The sequence below is a fragment of the Gossypium hirsutum genome, chromosome A05 (assembly GCF_007990345.1).
Source record: "Gossypium hirsutum isolate 1008001.06 chromosome A05, Gossypium_hirsutum_v2.1, whole genome shotgun sequence".
Taxonomy (NCBI): domain Eukaryota; kingdom Viridiplantae; phylum Streptophyta; class Magnoliopsida; order Malvales; family Malvaceae; genus Gossypium; species Gossypium hirsutum.
Genome location: NC_053428.1, coordinates 108,213,759 through 108,230,557, shown reverse-complemented (window position 1 = coordinate 108,230,557; position 16,799 = coordinate 108,213,759). Strand labels below are relative to the sequence as shown.

Here is a 16,799-nt window from a genome sequence, read left to right as displayed (position 1 = left end):
TTAAACTTATTTAGATTAATTTTATTTACTTTTAAGTATTTTTTATTTAATTAATACCGGAAAATTTTATTTACAAATTTGAGTTGAAAAAAATTTATTTACAAAAATATATTGAAAATAATAATAATAAACAAATCGTCAATTTGTTAAATGATACCACTTACAAAAATAAATAAATAATATTTTAATTGAAGGAGTGCCACTATGTAATGAGTTCGACACATTTTTTCCTAAGTTTTATTTTTTTAATTTTATATTTTGTTTTTAAATAAATTTATATTTTACAGTTTTTATAATTTATTTTATTTATTAAAAGATGACCAAGTTGTTTTTTTAAATTATATATTTTCATTTATGCATTTTTATAATATTTTTTTAAAAAATATTTAGTTTTTTAATATTTTTTAAATTTAAAGGTTTTTTAAAATTTTTAAAATAATTAAAGAGTCCCACATATGACATCCTAATTTAGCAACATCATCCAATGATGCAAAAACAAATGTTAATTGTAAGGATGAATTTGTGTAACATATCCAACCTCAATGATAAATTTGATAAAAAAACCCAAGGACCAACTTAAGAACATTGGCCAAGTTGAAGGGCTAACCTACGTATTAAGCCAATATGGAACATACCCAACCATTTGAGTTATTGTAGAGCTTGATGTAAAAGTAACAAAGATTAAGATAACAACCAATTTTCATTAATATGATGAGTTCATCTAGATTTTTTTTTGTAGTTTGATAGAAGTAAGCATCCATCTACCAACTAACCAAGAAACTGATTTAACATTTTAACTTTAATATATTCTAATGTTTTTTTTAAGCCTGGGTTTAAGATAACATTTTTTACCAGCCGTTGCCACCACCAGAACTCCAACCGCCTTGATTTCCAGGAACATGGCGACCCCAACAGCTATTTCCGCCTCTACTGGCATTACTATTCCATACGTTACCACAAGACCCATCTCCATCATTAGTGACATTGTCATGGCCCCAACTTCCTTTAGTATCACCAGGGAAGTTCATTTTTGCATCGTGGTTCCACTTCCTAATCTCATTGCTGCTACACCAGTTGAAGGACTTGGGGCAGAATTCACTTTCCCTCTCATTACCACGCCCACGTCTTGCGCTTCCACTCCGACCTCTCCTGACACCGTCCCAATTGCCGTTCCTACCACCATAACTACGTCCTCCATTGTGGCCATATCCACCTGCATAGTTTCCACTGGAATTCCAAGCTCCATCATTACTACCACTACCACTCTCTTCCTTGCCACCCCAACTGTGACTTCTACTACACCCACGTCCACGTCCTCTACCACGACCACCTGCATCGTTTCTACTGGAATTCCAAGCTCCATCATTACCACCACTACCACTCTCTTCCTTGCCACCCCAACTTTGACTTCTACTACACCCACGTCCACGTCCTCTACCACGATCACCTGCATTATTTCCACCAGCATGCCAAGCTCCATTGCTATCAAAGCTGTCACCACTACTTCGAACATCTCTTTTGCCACCCCAACTACTGCTATGACGCCCACTATCTCCAGGACCACGCCCACGTCTCCCACCACGACCCCTAAATCGACCACCGTTGTTTCCACTAACATGCCAACCTTCATCATTGCCACCGCTATCACCATTTTTGGTGTCACTGGCAGAATCATCCTGAGGAGCATTATTACCACTTTGACCCCATTTTCTCTCACTATTCTTGCTCCATTCACTGTTCTTGATGCCATCATTTTTATCCTAGTTTCCGCCGCTGGACCATCCACCAGGCAGATTTTCATTATTGAGGGCAATATCAATATAACTACTGCATTTTGTAGCAATATCGGAAGAGACGCGACTAGGGGCATTGCGTGGCCTAGGAATCCCACTTGGATGCTTTTTCCCAACATCTTCATCTCCATCACTGTTTCTATGGTTCCTTCCTGTCAATCAAGGCACAAACATATAAATGAATAAATCACTATGTTCAGCCAAAACTTCATAAAGTACCAAATGCACACAGTTGAATATTACTCCATAGGGAATGTCCTTCAAAATTAGAATTTCTTAATTTCATACTCTAAAAACATTTAAATCAAATGGTACATGTGGTTTCTCCCCAATTTGGAAATGGGGCGGAAGGGGAATGCCAGAGACTGTTTTTCATCATTGTAAAAGATCATTCATACGACATGTGCAAATCCTAGGTTTTTATTTGCATCCTACATTCGGTTATGTCTAGCATTTGACGAACTGATTCTAGGAAGACTAATCTCATCAAAATTAGTATAAACTATGTTGCTTTGAGACTTCATTTTTCTCCAAGTACCATTGTCTGAACCCAAGCATCCGTATAGAAATATGACTGTCATAGGACCCTCCAAATTTTTTATAGAAAATATTCAAAAATTAAACATAGCCGCATCTGTCACAACTGAATCAGGTAACAAAGTGTAACAACTTTTAGATGCAGCTTATCACTTGCAGGATGGTATTTCCTATTAATATCAGTTCATCATGTAAGAAATTTTAGAAGCTAAGTATTTGATAAAGTTTATTCACTTTACCTCCTGAAAAATCTCTGCCCTTGCTATAATTGAACTGGCCTTGCCTACCATCACCAGTATATGCTCCTGGAGAATTCTTGATTGGAAGACTTTCAAGGGCCAGTGACTTGTGCTGCAATGCGTTGATGTTCGTCTGAAAATATCCCACGAGATGTTCAATCTTCTCAAATGTTTGTTTCCTGAATCTGAATCCATTTGGAAGCAATCCAATATATTCATGGTGTAGGTTTTTACTTCTTATGTATGACAGGATGAAAGTTCCTGGATGCTCATAAGAAACTCCGAAATAATAAACTATCCTCAAAGGGTATTCTGCTTTCTCAGCTGTCAAGATTCCATCAACCTCTGCTTTTGAACCCCTCTTGAATTTTCGGAAACCTAGCATTTCTTTCAAGTGCTTCACCAGTGGAGCAACATAACGATCCATAACCTGTTTTTGACACCAAGGCTCTTAATACATGAACACTATGACACTAGATGTTATTGTCAAAATAGCACAACCCAAGTGCAGGTATGCTTTACATAGATTCAAGGGAAAGAAGGTAACCCCAAAGTAATACATGGATACTAATATGTGAAACTCCAAAAGTTTATTCAGATTTGACTTGGTAATGAACAGCATGTATGCCTTGTACTATGTTATAGGATTACTTGAATTAAGAATTTCAGAATACTCTGATCTCTTGAAAAAAGGAAGGTCATCAACTGACATTCCTGAAACAATGACTAGGTTCGGTTCCATAAGACCTATGAATGAGACTCATTTAATTGGAGCTTTCCCTACTTCACTAGCAATTTAGATTTTTGTAAGATGAAGAAAGCAAATAACGATACCACTAACCAAAATAAAAGAGAGATGATTGACATTGATTTTTTAAAAAATAAAAACCATATGAATCGTGTCATATCAGCAATAAACAAATTACCAACCTCATCTAAATCACCAAAAGTTTTATCCCCTATCTTTAATGTTTTCCCAAGATGTAGCATGCTTTTGATATCCTTGTGATCTTTCCCACTTTCAGCAATGTCTTTATTAACATAAAGTTCAGTAAAGACTTTTAAAGTTAGAGTCAAATAAGATGGGCCTCTTGAACTTGGACGAAATATACTTTCACCGGCATCCTTATCTGATAGAAACTGTTCATCAAAAAACAAAGTATATACTTTGTCAGCCACTTCAATTGTTCAAAATTAAAATTAACAAGAATAGGCATGGCTTTATAGAACATACCTCCATTGCTTCATCCATTGCCACGTTTCTAAAGCAAGGATGACTAATTGTTCGTGGCATGAAATGCTCTTTTCCGAGCTTCTCCTCAATACAGCTTTTGTGCTGCTGGTTTAACGGAATGATCCCACCTTCATGATAGTAAGGATCAACTTCACCAAAATTTTCATATTTGATCCTCTTCATTTCACTTTCTTTGCAAGTCAGAAGAGCCTGGCATTTACTCTTGTCAATCTGCTTAATCTTACACGATACATGGTCCCCCTCATGCAACTTGTTTTGCAAAGAACAATCATCATCCTCATCCAAAAAGTCATCCTTCATTATTATCCCAGTCAAGCCTGAATCAAGCACACAAAAAGCTTGTTGTGGTCGAACATGGCGTACAATAGCTTGAACAAATCTTCCTTCAGCAACAGCAGTCCCATTTTTTCCACATATCATATTGAATTCTTCATCGGGGGATGGTGCTTTATAAGGTTTACGAGGGTCTAGAAATCCATGGAGCAATTCCATCTTAATAAGATAAAAGGTCTCTCTTCTATTTTCACCGGTCTCTTTTTCATAATTATCTGAAAAATCATTAATATCAAATGTACTCAACACTTGTGGTTCATTTTTTACATACTCTAGAGGTGTCTCTGTAATATTATTACATACAGCCTCAGCCAATCTCTCTGCAAGCTCATATGACTCGGGGTGAATTCTTGTACCATCAAAGCTAGTACATGGCAGCCGACTGCTACGGACACATAAGAAACCAGCTGCATTATGGAAAACCTTTTCTGTCTTAAGTCCAAAACTAGCCAACTCCTTTCTACTATTAACTGCTCGATATTGAACAGTTTCCCTTTGTAAGATGGAAGCTTTCCGTGGTCCAAGTCCGGAAACAAACTGAAGCAAAGGAAAATACCAATCATGTCTCACCGCAAAATTTATATCAACACCCACCTGATTTGTCACATCGACCATCACCTGTTCAATCATCTCATACTTCTCATCAGGTGTTAAAAAGTTATCTAAAGAGCTAAGCTTCCAAGATACTATCTCTTTATTAGCTCCGCAAAGCGTGGCAACCATAGCCAATGGATTTTGGAGGTAACGGCCAAGAGCAACAGCTCGCTTAACAATGCCTAAAAGAAGTTACGCCCCAGACAAGAGAAAGGATTAATTAAGAAAAATATATGAATCGGCAATAACATTATTAAAAACATGAAGAACCAAATGTAAACACCTGGCTGTTCTGGAAGCTGATCTGACGAAATCTCAGAATGTTCATAAAGCTGAGGCAAGGATTCATCACCAAAAACAACACTAATCCCACCTGTAGCTTGACCAAGGTCTCTAAGATTTTCCTCCAATTTAGAAATGATCTGATTGAGGACAAAGAAATTACCCATGAATTCAACGAATGCTAAACCGTTCACATTTCAATGACTATGCAACAAATGCTTGTCCTGTGTTTATGAAATATTTGTCTCCGGACACCTAAGATTTGATCCTCAAGTTCATTCATAACAGCATACCATACAAATCTTCAAATAAACTTGAGATATAGGTCAAAATTTATGCTTATCTGAAGAAAAGAAGTGCAACTTAATATGTTTCCTTTGTATTGTGGATTCAAAACAACATCTCTAACAATTAACTTCCAAAGTTTCTGCAACTCCCTTCTCAACAATCATGAAAAACTTTGCAGATAAATTAAAACAAAGTAGTTCATCATTAATCACAATGGCTTGCGACGTAATAGAAATGCACAAAGCAGTTCTATAAGTCCAGAGACTTCAGACAACTTTTAAATATAATTTGTGCTTTCATTAAAAGATACTAGTGTTTTTTCACAAAAAAGAAATGATGCAACAAAGTTGGTAAAGTACAGGAATTTAATTTGTTGAAATAGAAGACTAGGATCTACATCTGAAACATGATAAACTGCAGTGGATGTATATACATACCTCTTTCACATCATCTCTCAGTCGAACACAAGATGCATTTGCTGCACCAATAACAATGACATGTGGTTGGTGACTTTTCATGATCTTAAGGACACGTTGCCGATCATTTTTCTTGCGCTGCTTGTCATCAACAGTTTGTGACCTGAAGGAGAAGGACCTGGCTTCCAATGTATCCAACAATACTCCTGATGAGTCTAACATCACAAATGTTGTTGCAGGCTTCCCAGGCCCCCAGCAGCAAGCCATTACTTTCGGTGCAACACTTTCCACTGACCCAAGAATTACATTGCATGAATAAGGACCAACAGAAACCATCTTCCATAGTTCCTTCCCACATTCCATAAGCAACCAGTGTTTTGCTCTGGCAGTCAAAAAGTTCCGAGCTTCCTTCTCCATAGCAGGAAGCATGAAGTTGAAGATAGCATCATGTAGAATTAACTTGTACTGTTCTTTCCAAAGCTGAGCAGATCTTCCAGCTCCTTCGATTAAGTAGACATCACTAAAGCCAATGATCAATTTATTCAGTGTAGTTTCCGGCATTTTTATAGAAACTTGAAGGAGCTTCTCTTCTTCAGCCTTTTGAATAAGAAGCCATTGAGCATCATTGAATTCAGAAAGTGGTTTGTCGCGTAGCCACTTAATGCTTGAAAGCTGATGAAAGCAATCTATAGTCACATTTCCTTCAGGAGTTGGGTTTGTTGAAACTACAACTTTTTCTCTAAATATGCTGCGGATGTGTTTCTTGATACATGGCTCACAGCTCAACTCCAATGCAGCCTTCAAAAAACAGATAGTTAAGGAAACAGCAAGAATTAAGACAACCCCCAAAAAAGGGCAATGTTAGACACGTATTGAAGCATACCATGTGCCTAGCACCTTTAAGCACTAGTTCTGGAGTTTCAAACATAGCACACGTAAAATTTAATGCTATCTCCTCAGGTGGTTCATCAGGATAATCTCGAAACTCCATGTCCTGCAGTCATGTGGCACAAAAAAATTAGACCCCTTCTCTAGGAATATTTACATACACAAATACATATTTTCACAGGTATCTGAAAACAAGTCTACAGGAGTGCATGAAGATTTTTTCTTAAGCATTTGCAGCTATGTTACTTGGACTTGAGAATAATTTTATGCATTTACATTTATACTTGCTTGAATATAAATACACAAGCACCAAACAAATGTAAAACAGTGTACTTACCATTTTCTCTAAAGCAATCTGCAAACTGAGCTGCTCAGAGGCATACCGAAACTGGCTGGCTAGTTTCCATAAGCCAGCCATCATGCAGTTACTATAAAGGGATTTCCTTATCGGCCTCTTAAATTTTCCATCCATTTTCTCTTCAGCTGAAAGAAAATGCAAGCAGAACTTTGCATCCACGTCATCAATCTCTTCCTTCGTTTCAGCTTCATTGAGAGACTTTGATATTGATTCGAATAACTGCTTATTCAAAGTATACTTTTCACTGTTATCAATCTTCAGACATTCCTCATCATAAATTTTCCTTTGGTGCATTTGAAGCACACTCTTATGCTTCTGAAGGAGCAACCACATTTTGTCGAATTCTTTTATAATCCAAAGTACCTGAAAATAATCCAGTAAATAGAACTTGTTCTTGGAAGTCACACTTTCAGTATACCATCACAGTATAGATACCATTATTATGGCTCGGCCATTGATTAAGGCATCTGAGCCACTCTCGACTCTTGGCACATAAGCAAAAATTTAATAAAAAACTTACCTTATGCCACTTCACTTGCCCTGCTTGTCCAACAGCATCATTATCTTCATTCTCAACCTCATTTTGCTCAAAATCATCCAGCAGACTCAGACATTGCTCCTTCCGATACATGGCAATAAATGGAACCTAGCATAGAGAGAAAACATGCATGTCAGTTTGCATTTTAATTTCAAACTTTGAACAAAAGTTTTAGAATACTTACATCAAACTTCTCCACATGATGCAATTCCAGGAACCTCATAATATCTTCCTTCGTAATTTTGTTCAGTAGAACAGATACCTCTACAGATCTTTCTTCAGTTCTTTTCTTGCAGAACAATATATATGAATTCATTACAAGTTGATTATGTATCCAAATAGTCTCCTCTTCTATGCTCCTTTTATCAAGTGGAAGAGGCCCCACGATTTCTTCAATCATCTAAGGAAAAGAAATAGAGAAATTAATACAAGTCTGGTACCTTGAGGGATTGAATGCAACAAAATATACCTGCATCCTCTCTGGGATGTCAGTCTGCCTGATAAGATCATCCCTCTCAGTTGTATACTTGTTGGCTAATAAGAAGGGCTCAAACTCACTAGAATTATCCAGGTTCATTTTTGAAGCTTGAACTTGCTTCTGATGGTTTAGGGTCTGATTGGCATCATCAGTAATAGGAACCTTGTCGTCTAAGGCAGATGAACAAATGGTTACGACTTGCTCCATCTTCTTTTTGTTCATCTTCAACCACCTACAAAGATAGTTAGCATTAACAAACAGACAATATAAGGTAAAATGTTTAACACTCAACCAATATTCAAGGTACTTAATGGTTGTCAAAAGCTTCATAAAAAAGTGATTTTATGATGAGTAATATGTACCTTAGAGATGATCCCTCTCCATAAGATTTTTCCTCACCCACAATAAAATCACTCATCTCATAGGTTTGACCACAGAATGAAGCTTCCTCTTCACCGAATATATCATCAAATAGCAGGCCTACAATATCTAACTGCATTAATATCGCTTTATTCCATCTTTCTTTCTTGGTAGGCAATGCATAGGCAAGTTAAAACATCTGAGCTATTAGTGACAATCAGAGGCAAGCAGCAAGTAAATTTGTTTCCAACATCATTCAATAGAACAAGAGAAAGATTACTCAAATAAGAGTAGGAAATTACCCTCATCAGAAGAAGAACCAGACTGCTCAACCACCTTAGTAAATTTTCCAGCCTTTTTAAGCCGCTTACACATTTCAGTTTCCTGAGTAAATTTTCATCCAACAAAGCCATCAGGGAAAATCATGGATATTGTAACCTCGGAAGCTCATATCAAATGTCAAACATAGGAATTTTTCTTAAGAATGCTAGAACTATCTTACAATGATTAGTAATACAAATGATAGCAACGAATAAAATTGAGTGTATGGATCAAGTTCGATGTTTACTTTTGGAAATTGACAAATGCCTGAAATTCTGTTTTCTTGAACCAATTCACTATCATCATCATACAGAACAGGATCCTTCACTGATCTCCTAGAGAATTAAAAACCAGTAGCACTTCATAAATGGCAAAAATAGTCATAAGATTAAAATCAATCAACATAACACATTCGGATATAAAGTTTACATTTTCCTCTTTTTCTTTTTCGTCTTCTTGCTTTTTAAAACTTGATCATTTTCGTCTTCTTCCTCCTCTTCATCATCCACTATAAACCCATCACATTCAAATTGGTCCAAATTCTCTGCTTATCCCCATAAACACAGATTTAGACAACATTATACATGAACGAAGAACTTCAAGAAAAATAAGATTCGGGACAATGAAAATGTAACCCAAATGCCACTTTGGAAGATTTTAAGAGAGGAACGTTAAAAAAAGGAAGCAATACGACCATATAAACAATAAAGATCTTTTACCATTATTTTAGTCTAAACAACAGAAATAGCAAGAAAATAAAGCATAAACTAACTGCATAACATAAAAAAGAACGAATATGAATAAAAATATAAATCCCAAGTGAATGAAATTTTATTACATTGCAGATAACTTAATACAAACTGAATACTGAGGGCTCTCATCCTTAAAATGCAAGATATCTAAACTTACTTAGCATAGAACTTACTTTTATCACCATTAATAACCCTTCCCTCGTTTTTAAAGCACCAGAGGGAAAAGAAAGAAGCTAAAGAGGAAAATGAAGATGAAAAAAAAAAGTTATGGAGATCTAAAACAGCAAAAAGATAATTAAGAAGACTCGAGTCCTTAAAAAACCAAAAAAAACTTTTTTCATCAGAGAGAAGTTATGCTTCATCAAGAGAGAAAGAGAGAAGCAAAGAGGCGAAAAATGGAAACAGATAAGAAAAGAAAAAGCTAACATGTAGTAACCATAAAACTGAGTTGCATTTACGTTGAAAATGTAAGAAATGAGGAAGCTTTATTATCATTCACGTTCAAAATGAAGGAAAAAGAGGAGTCTTTTTTCTCATTACCCCTGTTTTCTTCTTCATCGTCATCATCAAGTGCTTCCATGTTTTCTTCCCCTACCAGTAACCAAAAACAAGTTAGAAACTTTGCAAAACAAAAAAAAGCACATAGAACCCCATGCATTACTTATAATATAAACCTTCTTCCCCTGGGTTGTCTTCATACGTTGATGTTAACCCTTTTCTCTTCATTTTCAAGCTTAAATGTTGAAAAAGAAAAGCTTCAAACTTGGTTTGTTTTGGTTTCAAAGATGAGAAATCATGTGGAAAATTTTTCGTCAGAAGAACAAAAAATCAAATACTACAAAAGGAACTGTTACGTACGGAAGGGGTATACAAAAGGTTATTCTTCTTTTATATTTCCGAAAATGCCATTCACGTGCCAATTTTCATGGTTGCTTTTGGCTTGGCACGTATCTATAGCTTAATTTTCTTTTTCAAATTTGATTAGATATGCTTAATTGGTGTTAATTTTTGGATTATAATTTTTATTTTAGGTATTTTCATAGTTTATTTGTTTTAGTCACTCTTGTAAATTGATGTAACAGTTAAAAATCAATATAATAATAAATATAACTTTTAATTTTTACATATTATATCAATTTGGTTATAATTTTAAAAATTGATCCTTAAAATTTATAAATGATCTTAATTTGATCTTAATTTTAAAGAATTCGCATATATATATCTAAAAATACATAAAAAAATTTAAAAAATATAATAATAAATTTAAAATAAATATTTTAAAAAAATAAACTTTTTTGAATAAGCAATGTATTTATCTAAAATTAGTATAAAAATAATAGTAACAGATTAAATATTGTAGTATAAGAAAAAACTAAAAGCACTGCAAGCCCATCTAAATGGGCCCTAAGTGAATACTGGTGAATGAGCAATCTTTGATTCTGTAGTTACTGGTGAATGGGCCCTAAATTAGTCTTTCCTCTCTTCGTTTTGGGGAGGGAGATGGTGATGGGGAGATCCGTTTGCAAGAGGGTAAAGATGAGGTGGAAAAAATTTTTATTTTATTTAATATTAATAATATTAAAACTTATTATCATATATATATTGAAATTACTTATTTTAGTATTTTTTAAATTATATATATTATTATTTCTTGTGATCAATATTTTTTATTTTTATATATTTTTAAAAATATTTATATAATTTTATATATTTCTTTGAATTTTTTAGAATTGAGATTATTTGTAAAACTTGAGGGTTAATTTTTAAAATTTATGACTAATTTGATATAATATATAAAAGTTTAGGGCTAAATTTGTTATTATACTGATTTTTTAATTGTCACGTTAGCTTGTTGTTTGTGATTCTAACAAGAGTGACCAAAATGACTAAACTATATAACATAGATGCTTAAATTGCAAACTTTTTATTTTGGATGTCTAAAATAAAAAATTTTGATAGTTGAGTAATTATTTGTATAGTTTATCCTAACTTTTTCTATGTGATCTAATAAAAATTTAACTCGTGGCAATAATGATATCGTTGAAAATTAAAAAAATAAAAAAAATCTAAAAAATACAATTTGCTTATTTTATATTATTTTTCATGATTAATTTTTATACAAAATGATAAAAATGATTTTTTAACATTAATTTTATAAAAAAAAATATGAAAATCATAAAATATATTTTTTTGAAAAAATATAAAATAATTTTATTTTTTACATTTAAAAAATTTTAATATATATATATATATATATTTTGACATAACGTTACACATATGATAATATGTTTGTTGCATTAGATTTTGGAAATAACATAACTTACTAAATTTAACAACTATCATTTTGTGATAATTGAAATTTCAAATTTTAAAAGTATTAGACTAAAAATTATCAAATTAAAGTATAATGACTAAATTAATTATTTTCATAAAGTATATGGACTAATAACAAAATTTAACTATATTTTAACCATAATAAAGTAATTTTAATTATGGTTAAAAAAATTCAAGAAATTGAAAATCGATTCGAATTGGTTAAACAATTTTTTCTTCATAAGTTAAAAATTACATTATACAAACTGAAACTCGATCCCATTTTAAAGATGACGAAGCTATTATTAAACTACTACCTTTCCAATGGTTGGAAGGACACTAGCAAGATTTGTCATCAAGATGATCTTTTTCTCATTTGGTTGTCAAGATGATCCCATTTTATTTTGTGTTACAATGGTTTTGTTTTTGTTATAACGAATATCTTTATCTAGGGAGTAGTCACTTCAAAGGCAAAGTGAATTCTCCCTAGATACATTTATTCAATTCTGGTCCGAATCTATGGATTGTGCTGAAGGTTCAAAATCCATTGGATTAAAAATTTTGATAAATCAATTTCGAAATGCTTTTTCTACTTCTTTTCTAGAATGCCCAATATTTGTTTTACATCTTCTATGCGAAAGTGTTCAATTTTCATAAGGTCTTCTCGACTGTTATTCAAAAGGTCCAATAATGTATGTATATTGGACTTTTTGAGACAATTATAGATCCTGGGAGGCAATTCTGATTGGTCAATAAAAATATATTTCAATGCTATTTCTTTTTTCTTTTTTGTTAGTTTAACTAATCTATCATGAAACGGAAAAAAGGTAAAGTAACATCGTGTTGATTGTTTTCTAAATGTAAGTTTTCTTCTTCCGTATGTAGAAAAGGAATAAATAAATCAATCAAATTGCGAGAAGCTTCATGAAGTGCTTCTTTCGGAGTTAAACTTCCATTTGTCCATATTTCTAGAAAAAGTATCTCCTATTTTTCATTATCATTCCCATAACAATGAATATTATGATTCGCATTTCGAACAGGCATGAATACAGCATCTATAGGATAACTTCCGTCGTGAAAGTTCTTTGGCGTTTTTATACCGTATCCTCTATTTCTCTCGATTTGTAATCCAATACACAAATCAATTGGTTCGGTTAGGCTGGCTACATGCTGTGTATTATCAACGATTTCCACAGAAGGTGGTAAGATGATGTCTTGAGTAGTTACATATCCGGGACCCTTGGCACAAATAAAGGCGTTACAAGTTCCATACAAATTCCCTCTCAATACAATTTCTTTCAAATTCATTAAAATTTCATGGACTGATTCTTGAAGACCTACTATGGTAGAATATTCGTGGGGTATTTTCTCAGATTTTGCACGTGTAATGCATGTTCATTCTAGTTCTCCAAGCAAAGCTCTTTGCATCACAATGCCTATTGTGTCGGCTTGGCCTTTCATAAGTGGAGACAGAATAAAGCGTCCATAATAAAGGCGCTTACTATCTGTTCTTGATTCAACACACTTCCACTGTCGTGTCCGAGTTGAAGTAGAGACTTTTACTTTCTTTCGAACCATAGTAATATTATTTTATTTTATCAGATCATTGAATCATTTATTTCTCTTGAAATCTCTTTAGTGTTTATTTCTACACGCGTCTTTTTTTAGGAGGTCTACAGCCATTATGTGGCATAGGGGTTACATCCCGTACGAAACTTAATAGTATACCACTTCTACGAATAGCTCGTAATGCTGCATCTCTTCCGAGACCAGGACCCTTTATCATAACTTTCGCTCGTTGCATACATCGGTCTACTACTGCTCGAATAGCATTTTCCGCTGCGGTTTGAACAGCAAAAGGGGTCCCCCTTCTTGTACCCTTGAATCCACAAGTGCCAGCGGAGGACCAAGAGATTACTCGACCCCGTACATCTGTAACAGTAATAATGGTATTGTTGAAACTTGCTTGAACATGAATAACTCCTTTTGGTATTCTACGTGCACTTTTCCGTGCACTACTGCGCCCATTCCTACGTGAACCAACTTTTGGTATAGGTTTTACCATATTTTATCATTTCATAAAGATAAGTCAGAGATATATGGATATATCCATTTCATGTCAAAACAGATATTCTATTTTTATTTGTTTATCGCTTTCTTTAAGATTAGTTTCTTTTCTTTCAGGAGTTCTTTTTAGAATAGAAAGATTATCCTTGTATTTGTTTATGTCTCGGGTTAAAACAATTTACGATAATTCGTCCCCTCCTACGGATTAGGCGACATTTTTCATAAATTTTACGAACGGAAGCCCTTATTTTCATAGTTGTTATTCCTTAAATTTTTCCGAATTCGCTTATTGGAAGAAAATAAGTTTCTTGAAATTTGAATTGGATCCTTCCAAAAGAAATCTTGAAGTTGAAAAAACTACCTAATCGTTCGAATCCTTGTTGCGAAGTCTTTAAATTATACGCCCCATGGTTGAATCATAAGCACTTACTTCACTTTTGTTGACTCTATCACACGTTGGTAAAACTCTCCCGAAACATAACCTAAAATCAGATCTTCATTATCTAAAGGAATCCGGAGTGGGAGTGATTTACTAATTAAATTAAACCTTCATGAATCCATTTTTTTGTTCTTTTATTCCAGGTAAAACTTCCTTGACGTATCAACTACCGTAGGGCATGAGGAGTTCTATTAGACAACCCGTGCTTTTTTCTTTTTTTTTTTGCACAAATGGAGAGTTTCGGATACAATTCGTATACCGGACAGATTACCATATATAACACAAAATTTCTCCACCGATTCCTTCTAGTCGAGCCTCCCGGTCTGTCATTATACCCCGAGAAGTAGAAAGAATTACAATCCCTATCCCGCCTAAAATCCTAGGAATTTGTTGATAGTTAGAATAGATTCGTAGACCTGGTCGACTGATCCGTCGTAAATTTAAAATAGTTCTATGTGGTCCTTTTCTATTCTGTCTATGTCGTAGGGTTAAAACCAAAAAATATTTGTTGCGTTCCCGATGTTTCCTTACGTTATCGATAAAACCTTCTCGTAAAAGTATTTTAACAATGTTTTCAGTGATGTTAGTAGATCCTATTTGAATCGTTCCTTTTTATTCATATCAGCATTTCGTATAGAGGTTATTATGTCAGTAATAGTGTCCTTACCCATGGTAAACTAAAATTTTTATTGCTCCCGAATTTTGATATAACCAACGTGGTCTTTTTTTTTACTTAGTAAAGGTATATACGTGAGACACAATCTACTAATTAATCTATGCCATTTAAATACTCTAAATACTCTAACTATACTTGGGTCTCGCTTTATAATACCTCGGGAGCTAATGAAACTATTTTAGTGAAATTTAACTGTCTCAATTCCCTGGCGATCGCACCAAAAATTCGAGTTCCTTTTGGATTTCCTTCTTGATCAATGACAACGGCAGCATTGTCATCATTTCGTATTATCATCCCGTTGTCGCGTTTGAGTTCTTTACGAGTACGTACAATTACAGCTCTGATCACTTATGATCTTTCTAGAGGTGTATTTGGTACTGCTTCCTTGATCACAGCAACAATAACGTCACCAATATGAGCGTATCGGCGATTACTAGCTCCTATGACTCAAATACACATCAATTCTCGGGCCTCGCTATTATCTGCTACATTCAAATGGGTTTGAGGTTGAATCATTTTTGAAATCTCTTTTTTCAATGTAACAAAGGACGAAGAAAAAAGAAATATTGTTTGTCAAAAAAAAAAGGAAACTCGCAATTGTTTTTTTATTCCCAAGATAAGACTTCTTTTCTTTGGTTCTATATTCCTATCCTGAAATAATGAATTGAGTTTTTATAGGCATTTTGACGCCGCTATTGAAATAGCCTTTCTGGCTATATTTTCGGCTACTCCGCTCATTTCATAAAGTATTCTGCCAGGTTTAACGACAGCTACCCAATACTCGGGAGATCCTTTCCCCGAACCCATACGTGTTTCTGTAGGTCTTACCGTAACGGGTTTGTCTGGAAATATACGTACCCATATTTTTCCACCACGGCGTACATTTCGTGTCATTGCGCGGCGCCCCGCTTCTATTTGTCTAGATGTAATCCAAGCGGGTTCAAGTGCTTGAAGAGCATATCTACCGAAACAAATCTGATTACCTCGATAAGATATCCCCTTCATTCTTCTTCTATGTTGTTTACGAAATCGGGTTCTTTTGGGGTTATAGTTGATGGTTGTTGTTTATGAATTCCATCTCTACTACAGAACTGGACATGAGAGTTTCTTCTCATCCAGCTCATCGCAAAAAAAAATGAATAAAAAAATATTTAATTCTTAATCTTAAGATATACGGGTAGTTAATGAATAATTGAATCTTGGGATTCTTTGCTTTGCGATTTTATCTGATCTATTAGAAATTTGTATATCTTGTTTGGATCTATTGGATATATATATAAGTATAAGGAATTAAACACGGATTCTATTTCTAAATAATGTATTATCTTGGTTTTGTTATAATGTTATAACGAATCTTTATTTTATTTTTATCATATTCATATGAGATTCACGAATCTTTATTTGTTATAATGTTTTGATTCACGGTTAACACAATCTATTGCACTGAATAAGATATTCATTATAATAGCTCTTACCCATTCTAGCGTACAGTACGAATAGGAGGTGCCACTGGAATACTTTCAAGCTAGTGCATTTTTCTTCTATTTTATAAAAACTCATATTACAAAATATATTAAAATATTGAACTTAAATAAAACATTTTAGTTGTTTAGTAGCATAATTGAACATTTTCAACTCATAAAACAAGGTTCCAAAGTTTATGACTTAAAATGAAATCTTTCGAGTTTGGGAAGACGAGAGATTAATACTAATTCAAAATTTTTAAATATTTTTATAAAATCATCAATCCTAATTTAAGACAAATAAAATACTTTAAATACAATTTAAAATCATTTTGAAGTCACTCGGGGCGGTCAAAGATGTTCAGGATCAAATTTGGGCCTTGGGGGTCCTTTTTGCACAAAACAGTGC

General features: G+C 33.9%; 3 protein-coding genes across 3 annotated transcripts; all 3 read right to left on the bottom strand.

Annotated features, from left to right (window-relative positions):
• Positions 1 to 784: 784 nt before the first annotated feature.
• LOC121229690 (transcription elongation factor SPT6-like) lies at positions 785 to 10,242 on the bottom strand. The gene is made up of 17 exons (XM_041114496.1): positions 10,107 to 10,242; positions 9,973 to 10,023; positions 9,110 to 9,224; positions 8,928 to 9,015; positions 8,662 to 8,743; positions 8,362 to 8,479; positions 7,991 to 8,231; positions 7,706 to 7,921; positions 7,504 to 7,629; positions 6,963 to 7,346; positions 6,621 to 6,731; positions 5,759 to 6,535; positions 5,035 to 5,173; positions 3,804 to 4,933; positions 3,500 to 3,709; positions 2,570 to 2,999; positions 785 to 1,945 (listed from the first exon to the last, which is right to left on the bottom strand). The coding sequence occupies exons 1-17, from the start codon at positions 10,156 to 10,158 to the stop codon at positions 1,761 to 1,763; spliced, it is 4,455 nt and encodes a 1,484-aa protein (XP_040970430.1). The 5' UTR covers positions 10,159 to 10,242; the 3' UTR covers positions 785 to 1,760.
• LOC121228995 (keratin, type I cytoskeletal 9-like) lies at positions 849 to 1,750 on the bottom strand. Its single transcript, XM_041112058.1, has 2 exons — positions 1,718 to 1,750; positions 849 to 1,676 (listed from the first exon to the last, which is right to left on the bottom strand). The coding sequence occupies exons 1-2, from the start codon at positions 1,748 to 1,750 to the stop codon at positions 849 to 851; spliced, it is 861 nt and encodes a 286-aa protein (XP_040967992.1).
• A 2,898-nt stretch (positions 10,243 to 13,140) lies between the features above and the next one.
• Positions 13,141 to 13,810, bottom strand: LOC121228994 (30S ribosomal protein S11, chloroplastic). The gene is made up of 2 exons (XM_041112057.1): positions 13,474 to 13,810; positions 13,141 to 13,199 (listed from the first exon to the last, which is right to left on the bottom strand). Exons 1-2 carry the CDS (start codon positions 13,808 to 13,810, stop codon positions 13,141 to 13,143), a joined length of 396 nt encoding a protein of 131 aa, XP_040967991.1.
• Between the last annotated feature and the right edge of the window lie 2,989 nt (positions 13,811 to 16,799).